Source organism: Lemur catta, chromosome 11, assembly GCF_020740605.2.
Source record: "Lemur catta isolate mLemCat1 chromosome 11, mLemCat1.pri, whole genome shotgun sequence".
Taxonomy (NCBI): Eukaryota; Metazoa; Chordata; class Mammalia; order Primates; family Lemuridae; genus Lemur; species Lemur catta.
This window is the reverse complement of record NC_059138.1, coordinates 12,537,965-12,558,744: the sequence shown is the minus strand read 5'-3', so window position 1 is coordinate 12,558,744 and position 20,780 is coordinate 12,537,965. Positions and strand designations below refer to the sequence as shown.

The 20,780-nt window shown below is 42.4% G+C and overlaps 1 protein-coding gene across 10 annotated transcripts in view; it reads right to left on the bottom strand.

Moving 5' to 3' along the window:
* The window catches only part of HIPK2 (homeodomain interacting protein kinase 2), a 186,727-nt gene that overhangs the window by 37,780 nt on the left and 128,167 nt on the right, over positions 1-20,780 (bottom strand). For 6 of the 10 annotated variants that reach the window (XR_006738306.1, XR_006738307.1, XM_045565288.1 and 3 more), the window contains exons 5-10: positions 19,258-19,344; positions 17,206-17,390; positions 15,049-15,211; positions 10,147-10,354; positions 9,047-9,168; positions 611-753 (exon numbers count right to left, since the gene is read on the bottom strand). Coding sequence is in view for 8 of the 10 variants with exons in the window: in XM_045565288.1 (XP_045421244.1) it covers positions 611-753; positions 9,047-9,168; positions 10,147-10,354; positions 15,049-15,211; positions 17,206-17,390; positions 19,258-19,344 (908 nt within the window). In the remaining 2 variants the exon portion in view is untranslated. The remainder of the gene's footprint in view (positions 1-610; positions 754-9,046; positions 9,169-10,146; positions 10,355-15,048; positions 15,212-17,205; positions 17,391-19,257; positions 19,345-20,780) is intronic. The other 4 variants (XM_045565294.1, XM_045565296.1, XM_045565291.1 and 1 more) reach the window with 3 other exon arrangements.

Genomic DNA, 20,780 nt, shown 5'->3' with positions numbered 1-20,780 from the left:
CGATGTAAGTGAATTTGGGGTGGAAAAACAACAACTGTGGGTAAATTAATGAAGCTGATTTTCTTGTAACCTGGTACACTATTTAAAAATAACCTCTTGTTACACCTTAGTCATAGTCCATATAATATATATACACACACATATATATATATATTTTTTAAGAGATGAGGTCTCACTCTGTCACCCAGGCTAGATTGCAGTGGCATGATCATAGCTCACTGCAACCTCGAACTCCTGGGGTCAAGCGATCCTCCTGCCTCAGCCTCCAGAGTAGTTGGGACTACAGGTGGGCGTTACCACACCTGGTTAATTTTTTAATTCTTTTTTTTTTTTTTTTTTTTTTTTTTTAGAGTCAGGGTCTTGCAATGTTGCCCAAGCTGGTCTCGAACTCTTGGCCTCAAGCAATCCTTCTGCCTCGGCCTCTCAAAGTGCCTGGATTACAGGCATGAACCTCTGTGCTCGGTCCACGTAATATTTTAAAAAGCTTTAAAAGGCTCTCTGCAAACCAGGGAATTTAGGTGCCGGCCAGCCTGGCAGCTCTCTGCATCAGTGGTGGATATGCCTGTGGATCCCAGATGTGCCCAGTCACCCTCAAAGGGTTTCTACTTACCTCCAGTCAGCCAACTGCTGGGTGCCTGCCATGGTCTCAGGAATCACAGTGGCATGCTGCACTGATGTGTGGGTGGCCACTCCAGTCAGCTGCTGCCATGCTGGGGGAAGCAGGATCTGCTGGGTCCCACTCGGCCAGGCCTGCTGGAGAGCAGAGGATGTTTGCAATGACCATGTTTGTTAATCACATAATTAATCTGCATGAATCCGGCACTCATTCTGTACCCAGGGTTGTGTTAGACGTGTGATGGGTGTGAAAGTGGAGACCTGGTCTCTGGCCTCAAAAACTTACGTTAAGGGGAGAGAAAATTAACAAATGTAGCCTGCCCTGCCCAGGACCGCCCCAGCTCCATCTTGTGGGTGACCAGGTTGGGCTTTATAAAAAAATTAAAAAGCAAAACAAAAAAACCAAATATAAACTAAACAGAAGATGATTAAGTACAGGGGCACAGAGTTATATGAAAGGGATTAATTCATGTTGCAGAATGATTTATTTACACATTTGCTGTAATGGGCAATACTCAAAGTTTCTAGGTCATTTACTGACTTGTTCTGTCACCCGAAAGATTGGGGGTAGTTGAGTTGGGCCAGATGAGGGCGACTCCTTGCCCTCAAGAAACTTTCTACCTGGTATTCCTTTATTTAGTATTCTATCTTTTGTTTATCAATTAGAATCTAGAGTTCCAACTTATGTTATCTTCTGAATCTAAGTTTACATAATTTTGAGATCACCAAATATCTGGAACTGACATCTGAGAGCAAGTATGAAGTTCTGCTTAATTGAGAATTACTTCAACCCCTCAAAGCAAAAACTAGAGGTAGATAGGAAGTCACTGCTTGAATCTTTATAATATTAAGCTTGAATCTTTATAATATTAAGATTTTTCTAAGAAATCTAAAATGAACTTTTGTGACTTCTCCTTGGTAGACTTACTGGTTTGTTGGTATTGTGTTTTAAGCTCTTTCTATCCTCAATCACTATCCTGCCTGCCTGTGGTCATTAAATGATTCAGGCTGAATATAACTGTCCAAAGTTGGATACCTAAAGGACCATCACTAAGGTAAAATACCCTTGGGCAGGACAAGGATTTAAAGATTGGGTATCTTAGTTATATTTCTCCCTGTTGGGCTGTACATGACTAACACTGGGTAATTTATTTAATCAGTGCAGTTTATTATACACAAACTGTGCATGTGTATAATACATACACTTTGACTCCTATGTATAAACGAGCACTTCTGGAAATGGATTACAAATTTGAGTCAAGGCTTAACAAACACTAATGCTTATAAAAATGATATAAACACATTTTAGATCTGAGTTGACAGTTCACCTGTTCCATCATTTTCTTGTTGCAAATGAGGCCCAGTGAGATATCTTATACTTCTTTGATACTGTTTGCTTTTTGATCTGTTTTGCTATAGGCAGAAAGCTCAGAGACCACAGATGATACGATGAGTGCTTAATAAATATCAGTTGATAAAATGAAAGAAGCAACTCTACCAAGGCTATTAACTATAGTTAATTGCATTTTGTGTTTACTTAATTTCACAGTAAGCAGAAAAATAATTTAATTGATTAAAACAGTTGCAAATTAAAAATATTCAACAAATAATTTCATTTGCGGTAAGATTTCTACTAACTTAGTCATCTGGAACTCATTTCAGATCTCATGGAAAGCATAAATTTTGACTAATGTCATTTTAAAAAAATAAATCTTGATGTCAAGCTAAGGTCATCATTTTTTTCCTATTTCCCTGAAATGGATATTAACATTTTACCTCAAAGGAATGGGGTAAGAAGGCTGTTTTTTGACTGCTTTCACTGATTTTTATGCTCAGCTCATTTGAGACAACACTTCATCAGACATTATTATAATTTATTACTACTACTAAGAATGGAGCTGACATTTCCTGATGTGTGTACTGTGTGCCAACACAGAGTTAAATCACGTACGGGGTAGGGACTATTATTTCCTTCCATTTCTCAGATGAATAAACTAACACACAGAGAGGTTAAATAACTTGCCCCCAAATATGGTAAATTAAACATATACATTTATGATAATGAAGGAATAAAAAATATAAATTTATAAGGGCAAAGAGAGTAGGGTAGACACAGTAACAATTAACAACATTTTAGAAGCTGAAAAACTGATGGACAATTACTAAGTGAGTTAGTAGACTGAATGAATCTAAGGTCAAGTCTGCATATTAAATGCCTCAGTTCCCAGATCCCTGGTGTGCAAGGATATACCTCCCCCCAAAGCAGAAGTCTGGCGAAGTCTCTCTAGGGAAACTGATTGGTCCAAGAGAAAAGAACTACAGATAGGTAACTTAAGGACCAGGGGGTCTCTCAGTGAAAATGCTGGGCTTGCCTCTTATCAGCCTATAGGGAAGCCCACATTCAGTAGTCCCTCCCCCACCCTCAGCTTTCCAATTAGTTTTTCAGTGCTTTAGTCTTAAATATGAATGAATAGGCAAGGATCACCAGACATTAAAGGAAGCTTCTAACATGAAAGAGAAAACAAACAAAGAAAAAAAGAAATTCACAGGAAACAAAAGCAATGTGGAAATCAGAAGAAAATTTCCAAAAATCTATAATTAATGTCCTCACAGTTAAAAAATATATATCCATGAAGCAAGATCATACATAGAAATATATGTCAATATCTATATTCACGGAACAAGAACAAACTCTTGGAAATGACAACTGTGCCAACAGAAATTAACTATTCAAAAGAAGATTTAAAAGTTGAAGAAATCTCTCAAAGCACAGAGATAGAGAGAACAGAGGAAAAAAAGATAAGAAAATTGGAAGATCAATTTAGAAGTACCAACTCTCAATAAGAATTCTACAAAGGAGCAACAGAGAAAATGGAGGGGAAGAAACTATCAAAGGAAAAAAAATTTCTAGATTAAAAGGGCAAATAGGTCTGGGCACAGTGGTTGATGCCTGTAATCCTAGCACTGGGAGGCCAAGGTGGGAGGATTGCTTGAGGCCAGAAGTTTGAGACCAGCCTGAGCAACATAGCAAGACCCTGTCTCCACAAAAGAAAAAAAATTAGCTGGGCATGGTGGCATGCACCTGCAGTCCTAGCTACTCAGCAGGCTAAGGCAGGAGGATCACTTGTGCCCAGGAGTTTGAGGTTGCAGTGAGCTATGATGACACCACTGCACTCTAGCCTGGGCAACAGAGGGAGACACTGCCTCAATAAATAAACAGGCATATGGGGTGTTCAGAGGACAATGTAAGAAAAAAAGACCCATAAGAAAGAAGCATGTAGTCATGAAATCTGAGACCACTGAGGACAAGGAGAAAGTCTTTTTTTTTTAAGAGACAGGGTCTCAATCTTTCACCCAGGCTGCAATGCAGTGGTACAATTAATCATAACTCACTGTAGCCTAGAAATCCTGGGCTCAAGTGATCCTCCTGCCTCAGCCTCTCGAGTAGCTGCGACTACAGATGTGCACCACCATGCCCAACTTAGGAGAAAGTCTTAAAAGCTTTCAGAAGAGAGAAAAAAAAAATAACATACTGAACTCAATATTCTCAAACACATCAACATGTCAAACATACAAACGTTTTATGGCTCTGAAAGGGTTTGGGGCTGTATGAGATGAGATATATAGAAAACGAACCCAATGAAAAAATGAGACAATCACTAACTCAAGGAAAAACAAGAAGTTGTACAAGAAAGGAATCATAATCACAGTACATTATGAGGCTCAGCTGAGAATGTCATGCAATATTGGTGATAATTACATAACTATTACAAGGTAGTTCAATGAAAATTCTTTGGGAGGAACGGGAGAAAGGAAGAGTGAGTGAGTGAGAGAGGTTCAGAAGGAGCATCTGTGTTTGTGTGTTATGGGGTTAGGAGTGGGTTAGAGAATGAAATCTTTATCTTCCGTAACGGGCAGTCAGTCGATAATACTTAAACTGGAAAGACCAATAAAAAGCAGTCTAAGCATGTTATTTAGAAACATGGAGTTAAATAACAGATTAAACAGTGAAGTTAAAAATTATTGTTTTGGGGGAACATAAATTAAGCAGAGTGCAGAGGACTACTATTTTCTTAAAAAGTTTACAGTGTCATTTAACTTAAAAAAATTATGCGTATGTGTTACTTTGAAAAAGAATTAAATTTAAATTTCAAAAATAACTTCCCCAAAGTACACAGCTGGGGGCGGGGGGTGGGCCTGGCATCTGAACATGGGCAATGCAATCACAGAGACCAGGCTGTCAGCCGGTATACTTCCTCTCCTTATGGAGATCATACTCAAAAATGATGGTCCCTATTCGGGATCAGGTGTTGGTAGTAACTCCATAAAGGTGGCATGAACAAGTTTTCCTTATTCAATACTAGGTGCCAAGCAAGACAAAAGCAGACAGCGGGACAATGGTTGGAAAGACTGGTTGCAGAAAATGTTATCACAGGAGGCCGTGAGTGAGAAGCATTGAAGTTTTGTATTTTGGACGGTTTAAAGAGTTCAAGCCAACAGTTTGTCCTTAGGGAAACGTTAAAAGGGGTTCAGATGATATGATTCAACTGGATAGAAGCATGCAAAAAACTTCACGGAAGGGTGGTATCTACAAGGATATGTCATTTCTGAATTTCTGATCCAGTCTTGTTAGTCAAAGGGGGTTTTGGATCCTGGCATTTGACCTGTGAGATAAATTCAGTACTGGCTCTGTCAAGAACTGTATTTCCCATCTCTCCACCTTTACCTGCCCATTCACAGTCTCTGTTGGTGGCCAAGATGCTAGCTGTGGCTTGAGGCTTAGGGGGATGGAGGTGACAGCTCCTTTTACGCAGTACCAAAAAAGTTGTCTTTGTAAGGTGATTCATAAAGATCACTCCCATGTCACTGACACAAGAAGGTATGATTACCACCCCTCCTGCCATGCACACATCCTCTGGGTGTCCACAGAGCCTCAGTTCCCTGCAAGGGACACGTGATGCTGCTGGGGGTGGGGAGGGGAGGGGCAAAGGAAATGAAATCAACATGAGGAGTGGATTCAAAGACTGCATCTCTAAACATTCACAAATAAAATCCTTGAACAGATATAAAATATTTAGATAAAAAGAATCATACCAGCTTTTTGGGGATATTAAAGCAAATAATAGTATTTGGAATGCCTCTGCCTGATACCTAGAAATTTACCCATAGAGAAATGAAGGCTTCAGTTTTAATGTTTAATTATTGCTTTTTTATAGGCACCATACTAGTTTTATAAGTTAACTTATTTTTGTCCTTGGAAAGGATCATTTAAAAGTATCTAGGAGAGAGCCACATCTCAACAGGCTAACATCAGTGACAAGCGGAGAGAAAAAGAAACAGCAACCAACAAACAAAAAGACACAATGTGATACCAGACAGGGCAGGGTTTTTTTCACTTAATATATCTTAGAAATCTTTGCATATCAAGACACATAATTCTACCATGTCCTTTTTAATGGCTACATGGTGTTCCATTTTATACGTGCATCAATTTATTTAACAAATCCCCTACTGATGAACATTCAAATTACTTCCAACAGTTTCCTGTTCTAAACACTGTAGCAGTTAAAATGCCTGTACATAAATTTTTTGTTCACTTTCCCAATTATAGCTTTAGGTTAAATCTGCTTGGAGATTTACAACACTCTAGGGACTCTTTTTCAAGTAAGTGAAAGGTAAAGCTCTCCCCTGCTATGATTAAAGGACTAAAAGATTCAGAGCATTGGGCCTACTAGTTCTACTAAACCAAACAATGAAGAATGTCCATTTTAGCTAATAAGAGATGCTAATTATTATTTCTTTCAGAGATGGTTCCTGGCTTACTAGGGTTAAGTGTGCAAACACACACACAAAAAAGGGTTTATAATTAACTTTTAAAGTACACATGAATTCTATAGATTTTGGCTGACAAAGGAGGAGCAATGGGAGGCTGTGTGGATTTGTGCCACTCAGATAAAGTATGAACAAGCTTCTCTGCCCCTGGACTGAGCTTAGTTCTTTCTCTTGATCTATCTTGGCCTTTTCTGAACTCCCCGGTACTAAACTGTACAAATGAAAGGAAGCTACAAGGACTGGTGAGAGAGGAAGGAATAGAAGGCCTGTTCTAAACATAGAAGGTTTTCTGTTTACAAACTTTCCACAAGACAAAACTGTGTGTGCCACCAGTCCCTGGTGTTGGTGGTCACTTGCACAGTGTCATTTTGGACATAAGCACAAAAAGACAAAGAATGGTTAATATCCATCTTAAACAAGCTGTTCCAGAAAGCAGAAAAAGGAATAATACTCAACACATTTTATGAGACTGGTATAACCTTATACTCAAATCACATAAGGATTCTGTAAGAAAGGGAAATTGTATGCCATTTTTCGCTTATGAACATAGATACAAAAATACTAACTACAGTATTTACAAATGGAATTCAGTATTAAAAAGCATACCACATCAAGAACAACATGATCGAATGAAGTTTATCTCATAAATACAAGGGTAGTTCAGCATTACAAAATCTATTAATGGCACTTATCCCATGAACAGTTTAAGGAACAAAAAATACATGAGTATCCCAATAGATACAGAAAAAACATTGATATAATTCAATATTCATTAAAATACTTAAACATGATAAAGTATCTCTATTAAGTTTTTATAATAAATAAAATACCAAATGGTAAATAGCTAGAAGAATTTCCTTTTAAAAGTTAGGAACACGTGAAGGATGACCAATATCACCGCTGTTACTCAGCATTATTTTGGAGGTCAGTCCTAGTCAGCCCAGTAATACAAGAACAATAAATAAAAGGTGTAAGGATTGGAAAGGGAGAAACAAAATGGTATCATTTGCAAATAAAAGGACTGTCTATACAGCAAATCCCAGAGAATTCACAGAAACATGAACTTAGAAGGAGTACTAGACTAGACTCAGAATTTAGAAGGAGTACTAGACAACAAACTCAATAGACCAAAATCAGTTATATTCCTTTAACCCAAAGACAAATAATTAGAAAATATAATGAATAAAATTATTATTAACAGCAAAAACTGTAAAATACTAGGAATTATTCCAACAAAGGAAACAGAAAACTTTATTGAAAGTACTAATATATAAAGTTACACCACGTTCGTGGATAAAATGACTTATATGTTTAAAGAGATCAAGATTTATATTTATTTTGTTCTTAAAGTAAATATAAATTTAATGCAAGTCTAATAAATATAAATCAGGCTTTTTGTTTTAGAACTAAAATTCTTATGGAAGACTGATATTAAAATTCATATGGAAAAGTGAAGGGATAAGAACAGACAAGGAAATTTTGAAGATATATATGGGAACAGAGCTTTCCTTACCAGATACCAAAACATATGTTAAAGTTAGAATGGTTAAGACAATAGGATATTAGAGAAGCCAATGAAATAGAAAAGAGCCCAGAACTGATCTATACAATTTGACTACATAAAAATTAAAACAATAACAACTTCTGTTTAAGAAGATGCCATAAATAAAGTGTCTTTGGGAAGAGCCTTTCTAAATCTACCTTACTTAAAAATAAAGATGCTTTGAAATTAGTAGCATTTACATTAAGCTGTCCTTGATGCCCAACAGCAGAACTGATTATACAGTAGTAGCATAGTGTGATGGTTAAATACAGATGCTTGCATTAGACTTCTTGGGTTTAAGTCTTGATTCTGTCACCTAATTTCTGTGTGACTTTGAGCAAGTTATTGTGCTTCAGTTTCCCTATTTGTCAAATGGAGACAAACACCTTATTGTGTTGTTGTGGGGATTAAATCAGTTAACAGCTGTAAGGTACCTGGCGTAATGATGTATTTGTTATTAAGGTTCAAGTGTCATTAAGGATTGATTACAGTTATCATTGCATCACTACTGTTACCTTAAATTTATATAATACTCTACAAATTTTCAACCATTTTTCATCTCGGTGATCTCACTCTACCATCAGAACACCTACATGGATAGGTAAGGAAGGTTCCAGCTCACAGCTTCTGTGAACCTGGTTTTTCAACTATAAAATGAAGGGATAATCTCCAAGGCTCCTTTTGGCTCTAAAAAATCATTTCCATTTTACAAGGAAAAAATTTGAGGCAAAGAGATGTTAACTGACTTGCCTTAGGTCATAGACAAGTTACTAGCAGTTAGGATTAAAACCTAGGTCTTGCAGATTAATTTGCATTTCAAAGATATAATATTTTCCCCAGACTCTCCCTGTATCTAAATTTCTTCTTGGAATTGTAAGCAGATACTTAGGAAGGTAATTCACTTGGGGATCATTTAGAATATTACAGATACATTCCAGTGACTGAAAACACCTAACTCATTACCAGCGAATGAGGGAGGGAGTGGAGATATCTCTCTTTTGTGACCATTAATGTGGATAATGATAATACCAGTAATAATAAAGAAGAAAGAATTACCTGGGCGAGCAGACCTGGTTGGATCTGAAGAGGCTGAGCTCCTGGAGCTTGAGTGACAATGGGGACTGCATTTTCCATTCGCACTGAATAGCCAGCGTGCTTAGAGGGAGAGGCCTGTAAGCCTGTTCCAGACAGTGCGAGAGGGAGAGAGGGGTTAGCTGAGGATGAAGAGAGGCTTCCTAGCCACTGTGTCATCTCCCAACTCCCCTTTGCACCAGTCCCGACCTGACAAGCAGGTAGTGCCTGGTCCTTGGGAAGTTTCCCCATTAGTGTCTAACTTACATAAAAAACCAGCAAAACTCCTCCTCAAATCTTTTGAAATGAATGTTTTCAAAGACTAAAAGGTCAAATTAAGGAGTCCGTAAGGCCAAGAGTGGGACAGTTATGCTGACAGATTACAACAGGAAAACAAGGGCTTCTGACCATGTCGAAGCAAGGGGTGCCAGGGAGAAAACACATGCACCCCTTTGGAACCGGGGAGAAAACACATGCACCCCTTTGGAACCAGGGAGAAAACACATGCACCCCTTTGGAACTGCACTGGCCGAAACTGAGCAACCACACACATGCTCTTCAGCTTTTTGTGTAAATTGTAACAAAGCACACAGTCAACTCTGGCATCTTAGAGCCTAAAGGAGAAGAGTGTTGGGGTCAAGGCCAAAGAATCATTTTGGGGAGGAGGCCCTGGAAGGCCCTTCTCAGACAGATTTATATTCTTCCTGTGAACTGGGACACTGCTGGCTGTCAGAGACTGGCAGTTTTCTGCAGAGAAACACACAGAGGCTATTTCGTGTGAGGAAAAGCCAGAGTTGACGTCAGCATAACAATGACAGCACAAACAATGCTTATTTACAGACAGCTGGCTAGGGACACAGTCCCAGGCAGGTGTGAGAATAACAACTGGACGAGGCCTGAGTCCCGTTTCTAGCTTGGCTACAGTAGGACAGGAGCCCTCAAGTTCAGCGATACCCATGCTCTCGCTGCAAGAGATGAAGAGGGCGTTCCTCATGGAAGTGAGCGTGACAGGAAGCTGCAGATGCTGCAGCCCTGGGGGCCATCCTGCAGGAAGCAGGCAAGAGGCTGCGTCTGCTCGTCCTTACCTTGGAAGCCGGGTGGACACACGATGAGAGCTTGCTGGAACGGGTCAGGCCGGGCACAAATCTGGGCTGTTCCCGTCTGCAGGGGCATGCTCCGCTGGGCCACTGCAGCCATGGATGCCGCTGAGGGCTGGTAGAGTGCAGATTGGTAGTTTAGTATGGAGACTTCGGGATTGGCTAAGGAAATAGTAGCACTGGTGGAGGTGGGAGCCTAAAGGAATGATGGGGTTAAACAAAAAATAAACAAAAATAAAAAATGAGGGAGGTGGTATGTTGGGAGACATGAATCTGAACCAAATAAATGAACTCAAAGAAGAATAAACAAATAAACAAAAACTAAGAGCAAAAGCAGGGAGGAGTGGAAATACAGTTGAAAGTCTTGGGGAAAAGCAGGCACCTGAGGGCACAGGAGACACAGGACCACCCTTGGAGTTTACTTTCAGACCTGCTGCTGACATTTGTGGGGCCGAAACAAGAGTGCAAACAAACAGCTGCACATCATGTGTCTAAGTACTGAAAAGTTTAAAATTAGGCTAGGAAAATATTTAATGAAATGGTCTACCCTCTTATCCTGACAAACACACCTTCCCAACAACCTGGAAGGCCAGGTCTGAGTTGAAGACTCTTGGATGCCTGGGGATCTGTGCTGGCACATGGTGATGGGGGACAGCTGAGCTCTGCCTTCCTTCTCCCTGCCCCAGTCCTGTCCCACAATGGGAAGAGCTTGGGGTGCACATACATGGATCTGCCAGCCTGCATGTCATGGTCCCTTCCCCTTGGGCCTGATGGTGGTATCCTCCCACAGTGGGTGGACAAACCCAGGAAGAAGCTCCTGCAGGCACTGAAGGCCCAGGGTCCCAGGTACCCGGAGCTTGGCAGAGCAGTACACGTGCCAACAGGAAAACCAGAGCGGGGCCCAGGGAGGGCCTGCTTGCTCAGGTCTAAGGTGAGTTCTGTTTATAGATCCCCTTAGATGGTTGCAGAGAAGTTACTGCAAAGAGATGTGCAGGAGACACACAAAGAGCAGGAGAGGGACAGGCTCAGACTGGCTTGCTTGTCTGCGTTCCATGCACTTATGTGGTGTTCAGTTACGACGTCTGGACAGCGGAAGGAAAAGATACTAGTGAGTCCGGAGGACTGAAACAGAGATGGGTTTGACAGATACAAGCTGTTGAGATTATGTCCTCTCCTTTCTCTTCCAGAAAGACAGACATCATTTGAGATTAAATTTCTGTGTGAAGCAAGGCTGCAGAAGGAAAATAAATTCTAACTTGGAAATTTTCCAGTTTCTCCCCATCTTACCCTTACTTCATACTGATCCTTTAGCAGGATAGGAGGAGGTTACCAACAGCTTCAGGTTCAATGTTGTCTACAAGAGATTTTGCCTCTAGAAGTTTATAAGGACTAGGAAACGTGGAGACAAAGAGCCACAGGATGCCCTGGACACACACACAAGTAGAATTTAAAGTAGGGTATGTATGTGTGTCAAATATGATAAAAAGAACAAAGTCATTTTGCATATGCTTTGTATACTTAGAAAGATTTTGTGCTAAATTTCAGTGCAAAGCAAATTTGTTTGAAAATAATCACTAAACTGAGTGGCACACATGTTTGGATTTTAACTATGTGTGTGTTTTTGCAGCATCACATGGTCTGCTCTAGGTAGCATGGCTGGGGACATGCATGTATGCATGTGGGTATCAACATCTGTGTTTTGTCACTGATGACATGACTTGCACTTCCTGTTTTCCTTATACCACCATCTCTTCTGGAGGCCCCCTGGTGTTTTCCTCCAGCCTGTATTGGTTCCTTTTTCTTCTCGATTCTGTAACACACAACCTGTTTGTTTTACCTTGCCCCTACTCTGCATTTTTCTATTTTGCATTTTGATTTATCTATTTTGCTTATGGCCTGTCTCACCATGGAGACCACGAGCTCCTTGAGAGGTTGAATCTTCCAGCTCATTGAATCTTCTAGATTCAAAGACAAGTGGAACTTGTGTCTTGATACGGGCCCAATCTCCAGTGTGACCATTAGACTTGCAGATGGTTTTCCCCATTTCTAATCCTGCTTAAGGATCAGCTGAAGAAGCACATGTGAGGGTGACAAAGTTTTCTACTTCTCTACAGCCTCTGTAGCTCTTGGAAAGGGAACTAGCCTATCGCCTGTCAGAGGGGCACAGACAGAACTGGACAGAGCTGTTTCAGCTGACAAATAGAAATAATAAGAAAAAGCAAGTTTATTGATAACATGGGTTTTCCAAAAATGGAGGAAGTGACTCCCGGAAGCAGTTGTAGTAGATGTTAAAGTGGTTTGACATCTAGAAGGAAGGGGTTTGAGCTTGGCCTATAAACCCAAATTAAAATCCTTGGTAGAGGCTAGGTCCAAACAATAGAATCCCATGGAATGTTAGAGAAGTGGCTGATCCACAGGATCAAACAAGGAGTACCCAAGGGAGGACTCCTTATTCAATATGTTACTAACTGTGTAACCTGAAAGTTTTAGAAAGTAGAGGAAGTCAGCTTCCTTGAGACATACAGCATTATGGATTACTGACCCAGCTTCCTTCAGATGTAAAGGAATATGGATTAGTGACCATTTGGGAAAAAGTCCTTTGGTCAGTCTACTGGATATATGTTAAGGGCTATATGTTAATTGTTTATGTAATTCAATATAAAACTTCTAACATAAAACTATGGATATATTTTATTGCTTCTACATATCTACATGGGCAAACAACTCCAAGGAACACATGTAGAAAGCAAGCTACCAGAACCACTAATGAACAAAGGAAGTCTTGTTGGATTTAAAGAGCAGACACCACCTCGGAAGGCATTCGAGGGGCTCCCTAAGACTTATCTGGTGCTGTGTGTATACATATTTAAGAGGCTACACTCTGAAGCCAGACTGCTAGGTTCAAAGCTCAAAGTCTTCTCATGTGAACTAAGAAAGTAGCCTTGGGTACGAGGCTTTTTGTTGCTCTGTGACTCAGTTTCCTCCTCATATAGAAATGATATTATTAATAATACCTATCTGGCAATGCTGCTGGGAGGACTAAGAGTTATGACACACTTAGGAGAGTTTGGCACATGATGTATTCAATAAATGTTAGCTATGAATAATGGTATTTAATAATAACATTATCAGCAGAGGGAAAACACAGCTTAGTACTTAAGTCTAGGTGTATCCTAATTTTTTTTCTGATGTATTTAAAAGTAGGGCACAGTGGAATCCAGTGCAAGAGAATGGAAATCCTGTTCTCAGACCTGTTGATTTTGTAGTATGTCATTTCCCCTTACCTAAAACTCTGGCCCAAGCACTGCACTAAGTTACCAGCCACTTTTACTATACCCCAGTCCCGAGCCAGATGCGGACGGTCTCGGTGCTGTGGAGAAGAGGGCTGTTCTTATTTGATAACTAAAGCCCTTTAGTTTTGCAGAATCTTTGTGACACTTCTTGGAATGGAGGTGGCCTCCCCTGGTATAGTCAGGGACCCAAGACCACAGTCCTCTGGCCTAGTGGAAAGACATCCACAGAAAGGACAGCCTGATAGGGACACTCCACCCAACATGATGCACACACCTGAGGGGTACCCTCCCCTCCGCCATCTCTCGGATGCCTTTGATACCAGATAGGGTGACAGATGGCAGAGGGGGATGGGCAGTTTGGGGTTAGGGACTTAAGATCAGGTGTCTCTTGAGGACTGATGGGAAAAACAAACCTTTTCAAGGAGGTAACAAACAAAACCATGGTGACAATCTGTCAAGAAGCTCACAAGCCTTAAGGGCTGGACAAGAATGTTTGCTTCTTTGCACTTTTAAGCTCTAGAGAGCATTAGCTCTTCACTGTAAGGAGAGCTTCAGGAACACTAGTGGCCCCCAGGGGTCAGCAGACTCCGGGTGGCCTCTCCTAGGGGCCGAGCAGGGGGAGGGATGGCAGGCTGGGAAGGAAAGCCTGGCCTTAGCAGCCCGACATGCTACGTGAGTAGCCTAGGGAAACGGGGTGGTCAGGGGAGCAGCCGAAAAGCAGGGGTCACTGACTCTTCAGTGACGGGAGGGGACCTGTCTAAAAGAGTAGGCAGCCAGGTGAAGGTATTGACACTTCAGGTTTACAACATAAACACTCCTGAGGGGTGTGTGTGTGTGTGTGTGTGTGTGTGTGTGTGTGTGTACATACAGACACAGGAGTGGTGTCATTGCAGATTGATATTAAGACAGAAAAATCTAGGGACATTTCTTTAGGGGATCTGGGATGACTGGAAGATGGGAGTAAAATTCTCTTAGATACTAATGGCATTCTGAGCTAGGACTCAGAGATTATTCATTCGATAAATATTTCCTGGGTGTCACCCATGTTTCAAGCAGTATGTTAGCTGCTGGATTCTGCCCATTTTCTGCAAAAGTTGGAAGTCTATGAGAAGAAAACCTTAGTTTCCTGGTGCCTTTTAGTTTCAGCTGCTGGGATCCTGGTGACAGAACTTGGCGAAAGGACAGGTTTTGTCTGTCCTGAAAGGAGATCAGATGGATCCAGCAGTGCAGGGACGAGGGGACGGGCCTGGACTGGGTGATCACCTGAGTCCCTTCCAGTTCTAGAATTCTTTACCAGGCAGATGTCAGGCATGAGAGGATCAGAGTGACTCCATCATCCTATTCCCACAGCAAGGCAGAGGGAAGCAGAAAGAATTCCCTTTGCAAGTTTTTTCTGAGACCTTTCAGTGGGGCCAGTGGTCAATCCAAAGAGCATCTGCGTCTCCCAAAGGAAATAGTGCCGGCAGCAAATACTTTCTTACAAAGTTGGACAGGACGGTAGAGGAATTCATCTCTGCCTAGGTTCAGTGGGAAAATACGAGTCCTGGTGCTCTTACCTCGCAGCCCCGCCCACCTTTCCCCTCTGCTCCCCACTTACCTGGTTGTGGACAGTGGTCAGCTGGTTGTTAAAGGTCATGGTCAGGTTGGTGGATGTGCTGGGGGCCACATGTGTGATGAAAGGGGTTTTGCTCTGGTTCACCGTGTCATACATATTCACCCGACGCTTGCAAATCTCCATGTTCTGGAAACATGATTTGACACTGTTCGTGCAGAAGGCAGAGGAATATAGAGACGTGAGGGGAAAGTGAGAGGGTAACGTGGGATAAAGGGGAAAAAATGGAGAAAGAAAAGGAGAGAACGGTTAATCCAGTAAATAAGACAACCAGTGAAACTAAACTTCAGGTCTAAGTTTGCTGGACTTCTCAAAGTCTATGCATTTGAAACAGTCAGGGTTATTTAGATGAATTTCCCCCAATGTCCTATGACGCTTTCTTTCCATCCTGCATAGAGAAAGGTTCCGTATGTCACAACAGACCAGACTGCTCTGCCCGCATTCTCCTCATGTCACTAATCTGCCTACAGCTTTGCTGCTCATTCTCAACTCTCCATGTGGTTTCTGGCCCATAAACCAACATGTAAGCTCTAAATGCAAATATTGAATGGCAGCTTACAACCTGCCTCCACTTCCCCAAAGACAACTCGCTCCTGTGCTCACCTTTTCCAACTACCCTGAGTCACCAGCACCATCTAGGGGATGGCCAAGGAACTCTCCAGCCCAACACCTGAGCCGTGTTGCCACTGCTCAAGTCCCCTCTGTCTTTTTTTTTTTTTGAGACAGAGTCTCACTCTGTTGCCCGGGCTAGAGTGAGTGCCCTGGCGTCAGCCTAGCTCACAGCAACCTCAAACTCCTGGGCTTAAGTGATCCTACTGCCTCAGCCTCCCGAGTAGCTGGGACTACAGGCATGCGCCACCATGCCCGGCTAATTTTTCTATATAGATTTTTAGGTGTCCAAATCATTTCTTTCTATTTTTGGTAGAGACGGGGTCTCACTCTTGCTCAGGCTGGTCTCAAACTCCTGACCTCGAGCGATCCACCCGCCTCGGCCTCCCAGAGTGCTAGGATTACAGGCGTGAGCCACCGCGCCCGGCCATGTCCCCTCTGTCTTAAAAACAATCCCCCTCAACCCCTCCCCCTGGCCCCCCCTCTATTTCTTTTCTCCCCTTTCCCAGCCTCACTTCATGAAAGGTTGCTGTCTGTGTCTTTACCTTGGCTAAGCTGGTTTCTGCTTCTACAATTCCACTGAGATGGCTGTCACTAAGTCCCCAACAACTTCTGAGTTGCTAAATTCAATGGGCATTTTTTCCAGACTCATCTTACTTGTGTGACAGCTGATAGATCTTTGTTCAACAAAGATCTAACCAGCTATTCCCTTGCTTAAAAATCTTTAATGACTTCCCATTGCTCTTTGGATCAAGACCAAAACCCTTAACACGTGCGGCTTGTGCCCAGCTCGTCCCTGCACCTCATCTCACCCACTGTCTCCCAAGTTGGGTGCACAGCCCTGCCCGTGGCAGAGTGTCCACACAAGGCAACACCCTGCCTGCCCATGTCCTCCTCTTCTGCATCCTCACGGGTCACTTCCTCAAGATCTTCCTGGCTTGCCACAAGGGAGGCTCCCTTGAGATAGGCCCTCATTGCATCCTGTAATCATCCCAATAACAGCCTGGTGATTGGGGCGTCACTTGTTTTATACTGTTCTGTCCCCCTTGGATGGATGGGGGCAGAGGCCCCATCTGCTTTGCTTACCATTATAGCCCAGCACACAGCACGCTGAATAAATGAATGAACAAATCCAAAGTAGACCAAGCCCGCTCCAGGATGGTTTTGGGAGTAATAACCTTTGCCCCACAGACACTGCTGTTTTAGATACCCCTTCCTGCACAGACACCCAGAACCAGTTCATTCAGCTCTGTGCTCTCCTGTGTGCCACTGTGCCCTCCTTTTAGTATGAAGTCAACTGTGGCCCAGCTCCCCAATCCAGTCATCCCCCATTTTTATAAATGTTTTATTGAAAAGCAGCTTCACTCCTCTGTTTATATATTACATCAACAGCTGCTTTTAGCTAAGGTGACAGAGCTGAGTAGTTGTGACAGAGACCGTATGGCTGCAAAGCCTGAGATATTTACTGTCTGGGCCTTTAAAGAAAAAGTTTGCTGACCCCAAGTATAAAGCATTGAGCAGGAGGACACATACTGTGTACTATGGGGAAAATCGAGTAAGTGTGTCATGGTGACAAAGGGGTGGTTTAGGGTTTCGATCGGAGTGACTCTCTTATCAGCATCTATGGTCAGCATCTTCTTCAACAGGTCAATGAACTCCCGCCGGTCTGCCTTTTCCACCAACATGTCACTCCCTTCCAAATCTGTCGTCATGTTTACCTGGAAGCAAGCAGGACAGGTTATCAAAGACGCCAGCATGCCTCCCCTCTCCTGACACCCCAATCCTCCACCCTGCAACTTCCTCCTGATCTCCCGAGCCCCCCTCCCAGTTCCCAGGAGGCTGTGCTCTGCCCCTGTGGAAGGCGCCGCCCACATGTTTTCATTGCCCACAGGATGTGGCTTTTCTCTCTCCAGGGAAGGCAGAGGTGGCCATGCACCAGCAAGGGGAGGGGGCCACTGCTGTGACCTGCAGATATAGCTAAATGACAGCATGTAAACTGCTCCTGCTTTAATCAGTTATGTTGAAATGCAGCTCTCATCACACCTCATTAAAAATAACCACAAGATGAAAAGAATTCTGCAGACCGATTGCATAATTATGTGAGTGTACTTAATACTATTGAATTGTGAACTGTACACATAAAAGCCGAGATGGTAAATTTTGTTATGTGTGTTTTGCCACAATTTAATTCTTTTTAAAAAAAGAATCACAACCAAGCAGTAGAAAATAAGATGCAAAAACAAACAAACAAACAAAAAAGGTTTATTTATTTCACCTTTAGAGGAAAATGGAAGGGCCCAAGTGCACCCTTCCTGTCTACAGTGTATCATCCTTCTCTTGGCTTCTAAGGTGGGGCCAGAATTATGAACATTTTATTCTCTCTGTTCACTGGGCTCACCTCTGGCCAAGACAGGCAGGATATCTGAACACAGGATTTTTCTCCCAAGAGCAAGTCTGTACTAGGATAGACTTTAAAAGGCTTGTTTTATGGTGATATTTTCCAAGATATGCTCTGGAAACCAATTTCAGTTTTCTCAGAAAATCTAAGCTACTAATCAACTGACAAGTATACTTATACTTTACTCAGAATCATGATTTTTGGTTACACTCACCTACAGTAAGAGGTGTGCTAAGTGTTTATTGGTCTGAGCTTTGTTTCTTATTGCTTTAAAGAAAAAACTCACTTTGGGTTGCCCTGATTTTAGACTAGTCTTCACATTAAAAGTAACTGAAGTTCTAGAATTTTCTCTGGGGCTCAAGGGTGAGAGTCTATAGCTCCTGCCAGTAAGCTAAGACTGTGTAGTGGATTGAACTGTGTCCCCCCAAAAGATAAGTTCAGGTCCTAATCCCCAATACCTGTGAATGTGACCTTATTTGGAAATAGGGTCTTTGCAGACCCTATCAAGTTAAGATGAGGTCACACTAGTTTAGGGTAGGCCCTAAATCCAATGATTAGTGTCTTCAGGAGAGAAAGGCAAGGGAGACCGGACACAGAGAACAAAGAGACACAGGAATGAAGGCAGTGAAAAGAAGGAGGCAGAGATGGGAGTGATACAGCTACAAGTCAAAGAATGCTGAGGATTGCCCGAATCTTCCAGAAGCTTTGAGAGAGAAATGATTGCTTTTTCCCTAAGGTCTTCAGAGGAAACATGGCCTTGCTGAAAACTTGATCCCAGATTTCTAGCCTCCAGAACTGTGAGGGAAGAAACGTCTATTGTCTTGAGCCGTCCAGTTCTCATTGCACCTTGTTACAGCAGCTCTGGGAAACTAATGCCCTGAATCACAGGCATTAAACTCACATGTACTAATGGGCTGGAATTCTTCTCCGGAAAACATCAGTACTATTTTACAAATGGAACCAATAAACTGAAGCTGTTTTTAAGGAGCTGGAATAAGGTTTTAAAAATGTTCCATAAACCAAATGGTATTCTTACTAAGGCTGGCATATAACTGTTTAAGGTCAAGGTCAACCACTGCACTTGAGCAATGTGGATTTCTACCCAGTACCCTGTATTACTCTTGCAGAAGTCTTGCTGCACTTGGTTTTTAAAGGGCTTACATTGCATACTCACCCATGAAGCTTACCTGGGCCATATCATCTAAACAGTTGAAAATGTACTTTCTTGCTTCTTTTGACTTAATCCCTGTCTCTGCTTCATGGTCATCTGGTGTCTGTCAAGAGAGGCAAAAGCTGATTGGTAACGTGACTTATCTCCTAGCCACAGGGACTCAAACTCTCCAGTTTCTGCTTCTGGCAGAGGGTCTCTTTCCCACTGTTCAGAAAAGGAGACTTTGATTCTTCTTAAAGTGACCTGCACACTCATTCCTTTCTCTCTTCACCCATGCTAACCCATCCCTCCTCCTTCCCGTGAACACCTGTCGGGGGCTGCTCTGAGTCAGGTATGGAGCATTCTAGGATGAGTCAGATCTGCCACATCCCTGATCACCCTACAGCCTTCTCTGAGTTTAAGGGATAAGGTAAGATTCCATTGTGGAGAATCAGAAGCCCTTTTTCATGGGTTTTAAAACTTTATTTAACAAATCCTTATCCACATACCTCTTGCTATGTGCCAGGCACTGTTCTAAAACACACTTACTTGTTTAATACTCTTCACAGCATATTAGGTAAGACAATTACCAGCCCCATCTTCCAGATGGGGAAACAGGAATAGAAAGCTCAAGGCACTTGCCAAGGTTGCATGTGGCTCCAGAGTCCGTGTTCTGTGCTGCTCTCCGCCTGGGGCTGAGATACAGACGTGCCTTTTGCCCACTGGCTTGGGAAACTGCTGTTTCCAATTGCTATGGGTTTTTGGACTCACCCATGGATCAGAGGTAATTAATCCTCAAAATCTCACTCAAGGACAGCACACCTCGAGTGGCTTAAATCCTAGGAACAGCTGGACGTGTAGGACTGAGGCTCTTTAGTAAGACACAGAAGTGAACCCTGCCTCTGGCCTGGCCTCACCCTCCTCCACCTGAGGACTCTTTTTACTAGACCTGACCTTGACACTCACCCTCACAATTGCCAAATGCCAGGCTTCCCATCACTAGCCTAAGAGTGTGTGGTTAGCTCTCAAATCTCTTTTCTCAATCTTTTACCACTACTGGCCACATGTTATCTTTAAACCATATTAGAATTTGGCTGTAGGTTCCATCAAAAAAACATCTACCCACCCACCCCCTTGCAAAATGAACATAAAACATACTTGAGACTTTATTATTTTTTTTTTACCAGGAAAATACATTAATTTTAATGACTAAGCAGAGATCAAAGTGAAAGTGAAATATGTTTCTGTTAAAGTAAACCCCCCAAGGGTTTATGGTGGGCAGCAGCGCTCTGCACCGCCTGCGGGCCTGTGCGAACCAGACCCTCCCTGGGCCCCTGGTGCACTCCCACTGCTTAGGCAGCCTCCGTCTGGAAAACCCTCCCCCACTTCTCTACAGGGCAAAGACCCTCTTCATTCTTCAGGGCACAGCTCAAATGCTCCTCCCTGGCCCTCTGCCACTGGCCATATTAAGTGCTCCCTCCCCTTGGCTCCCACATTCTTTTCCTCCCAGGAACAGGGCACTTATCATGGTGGGCTAGAGCTTGCAGCACATGGTCCAAC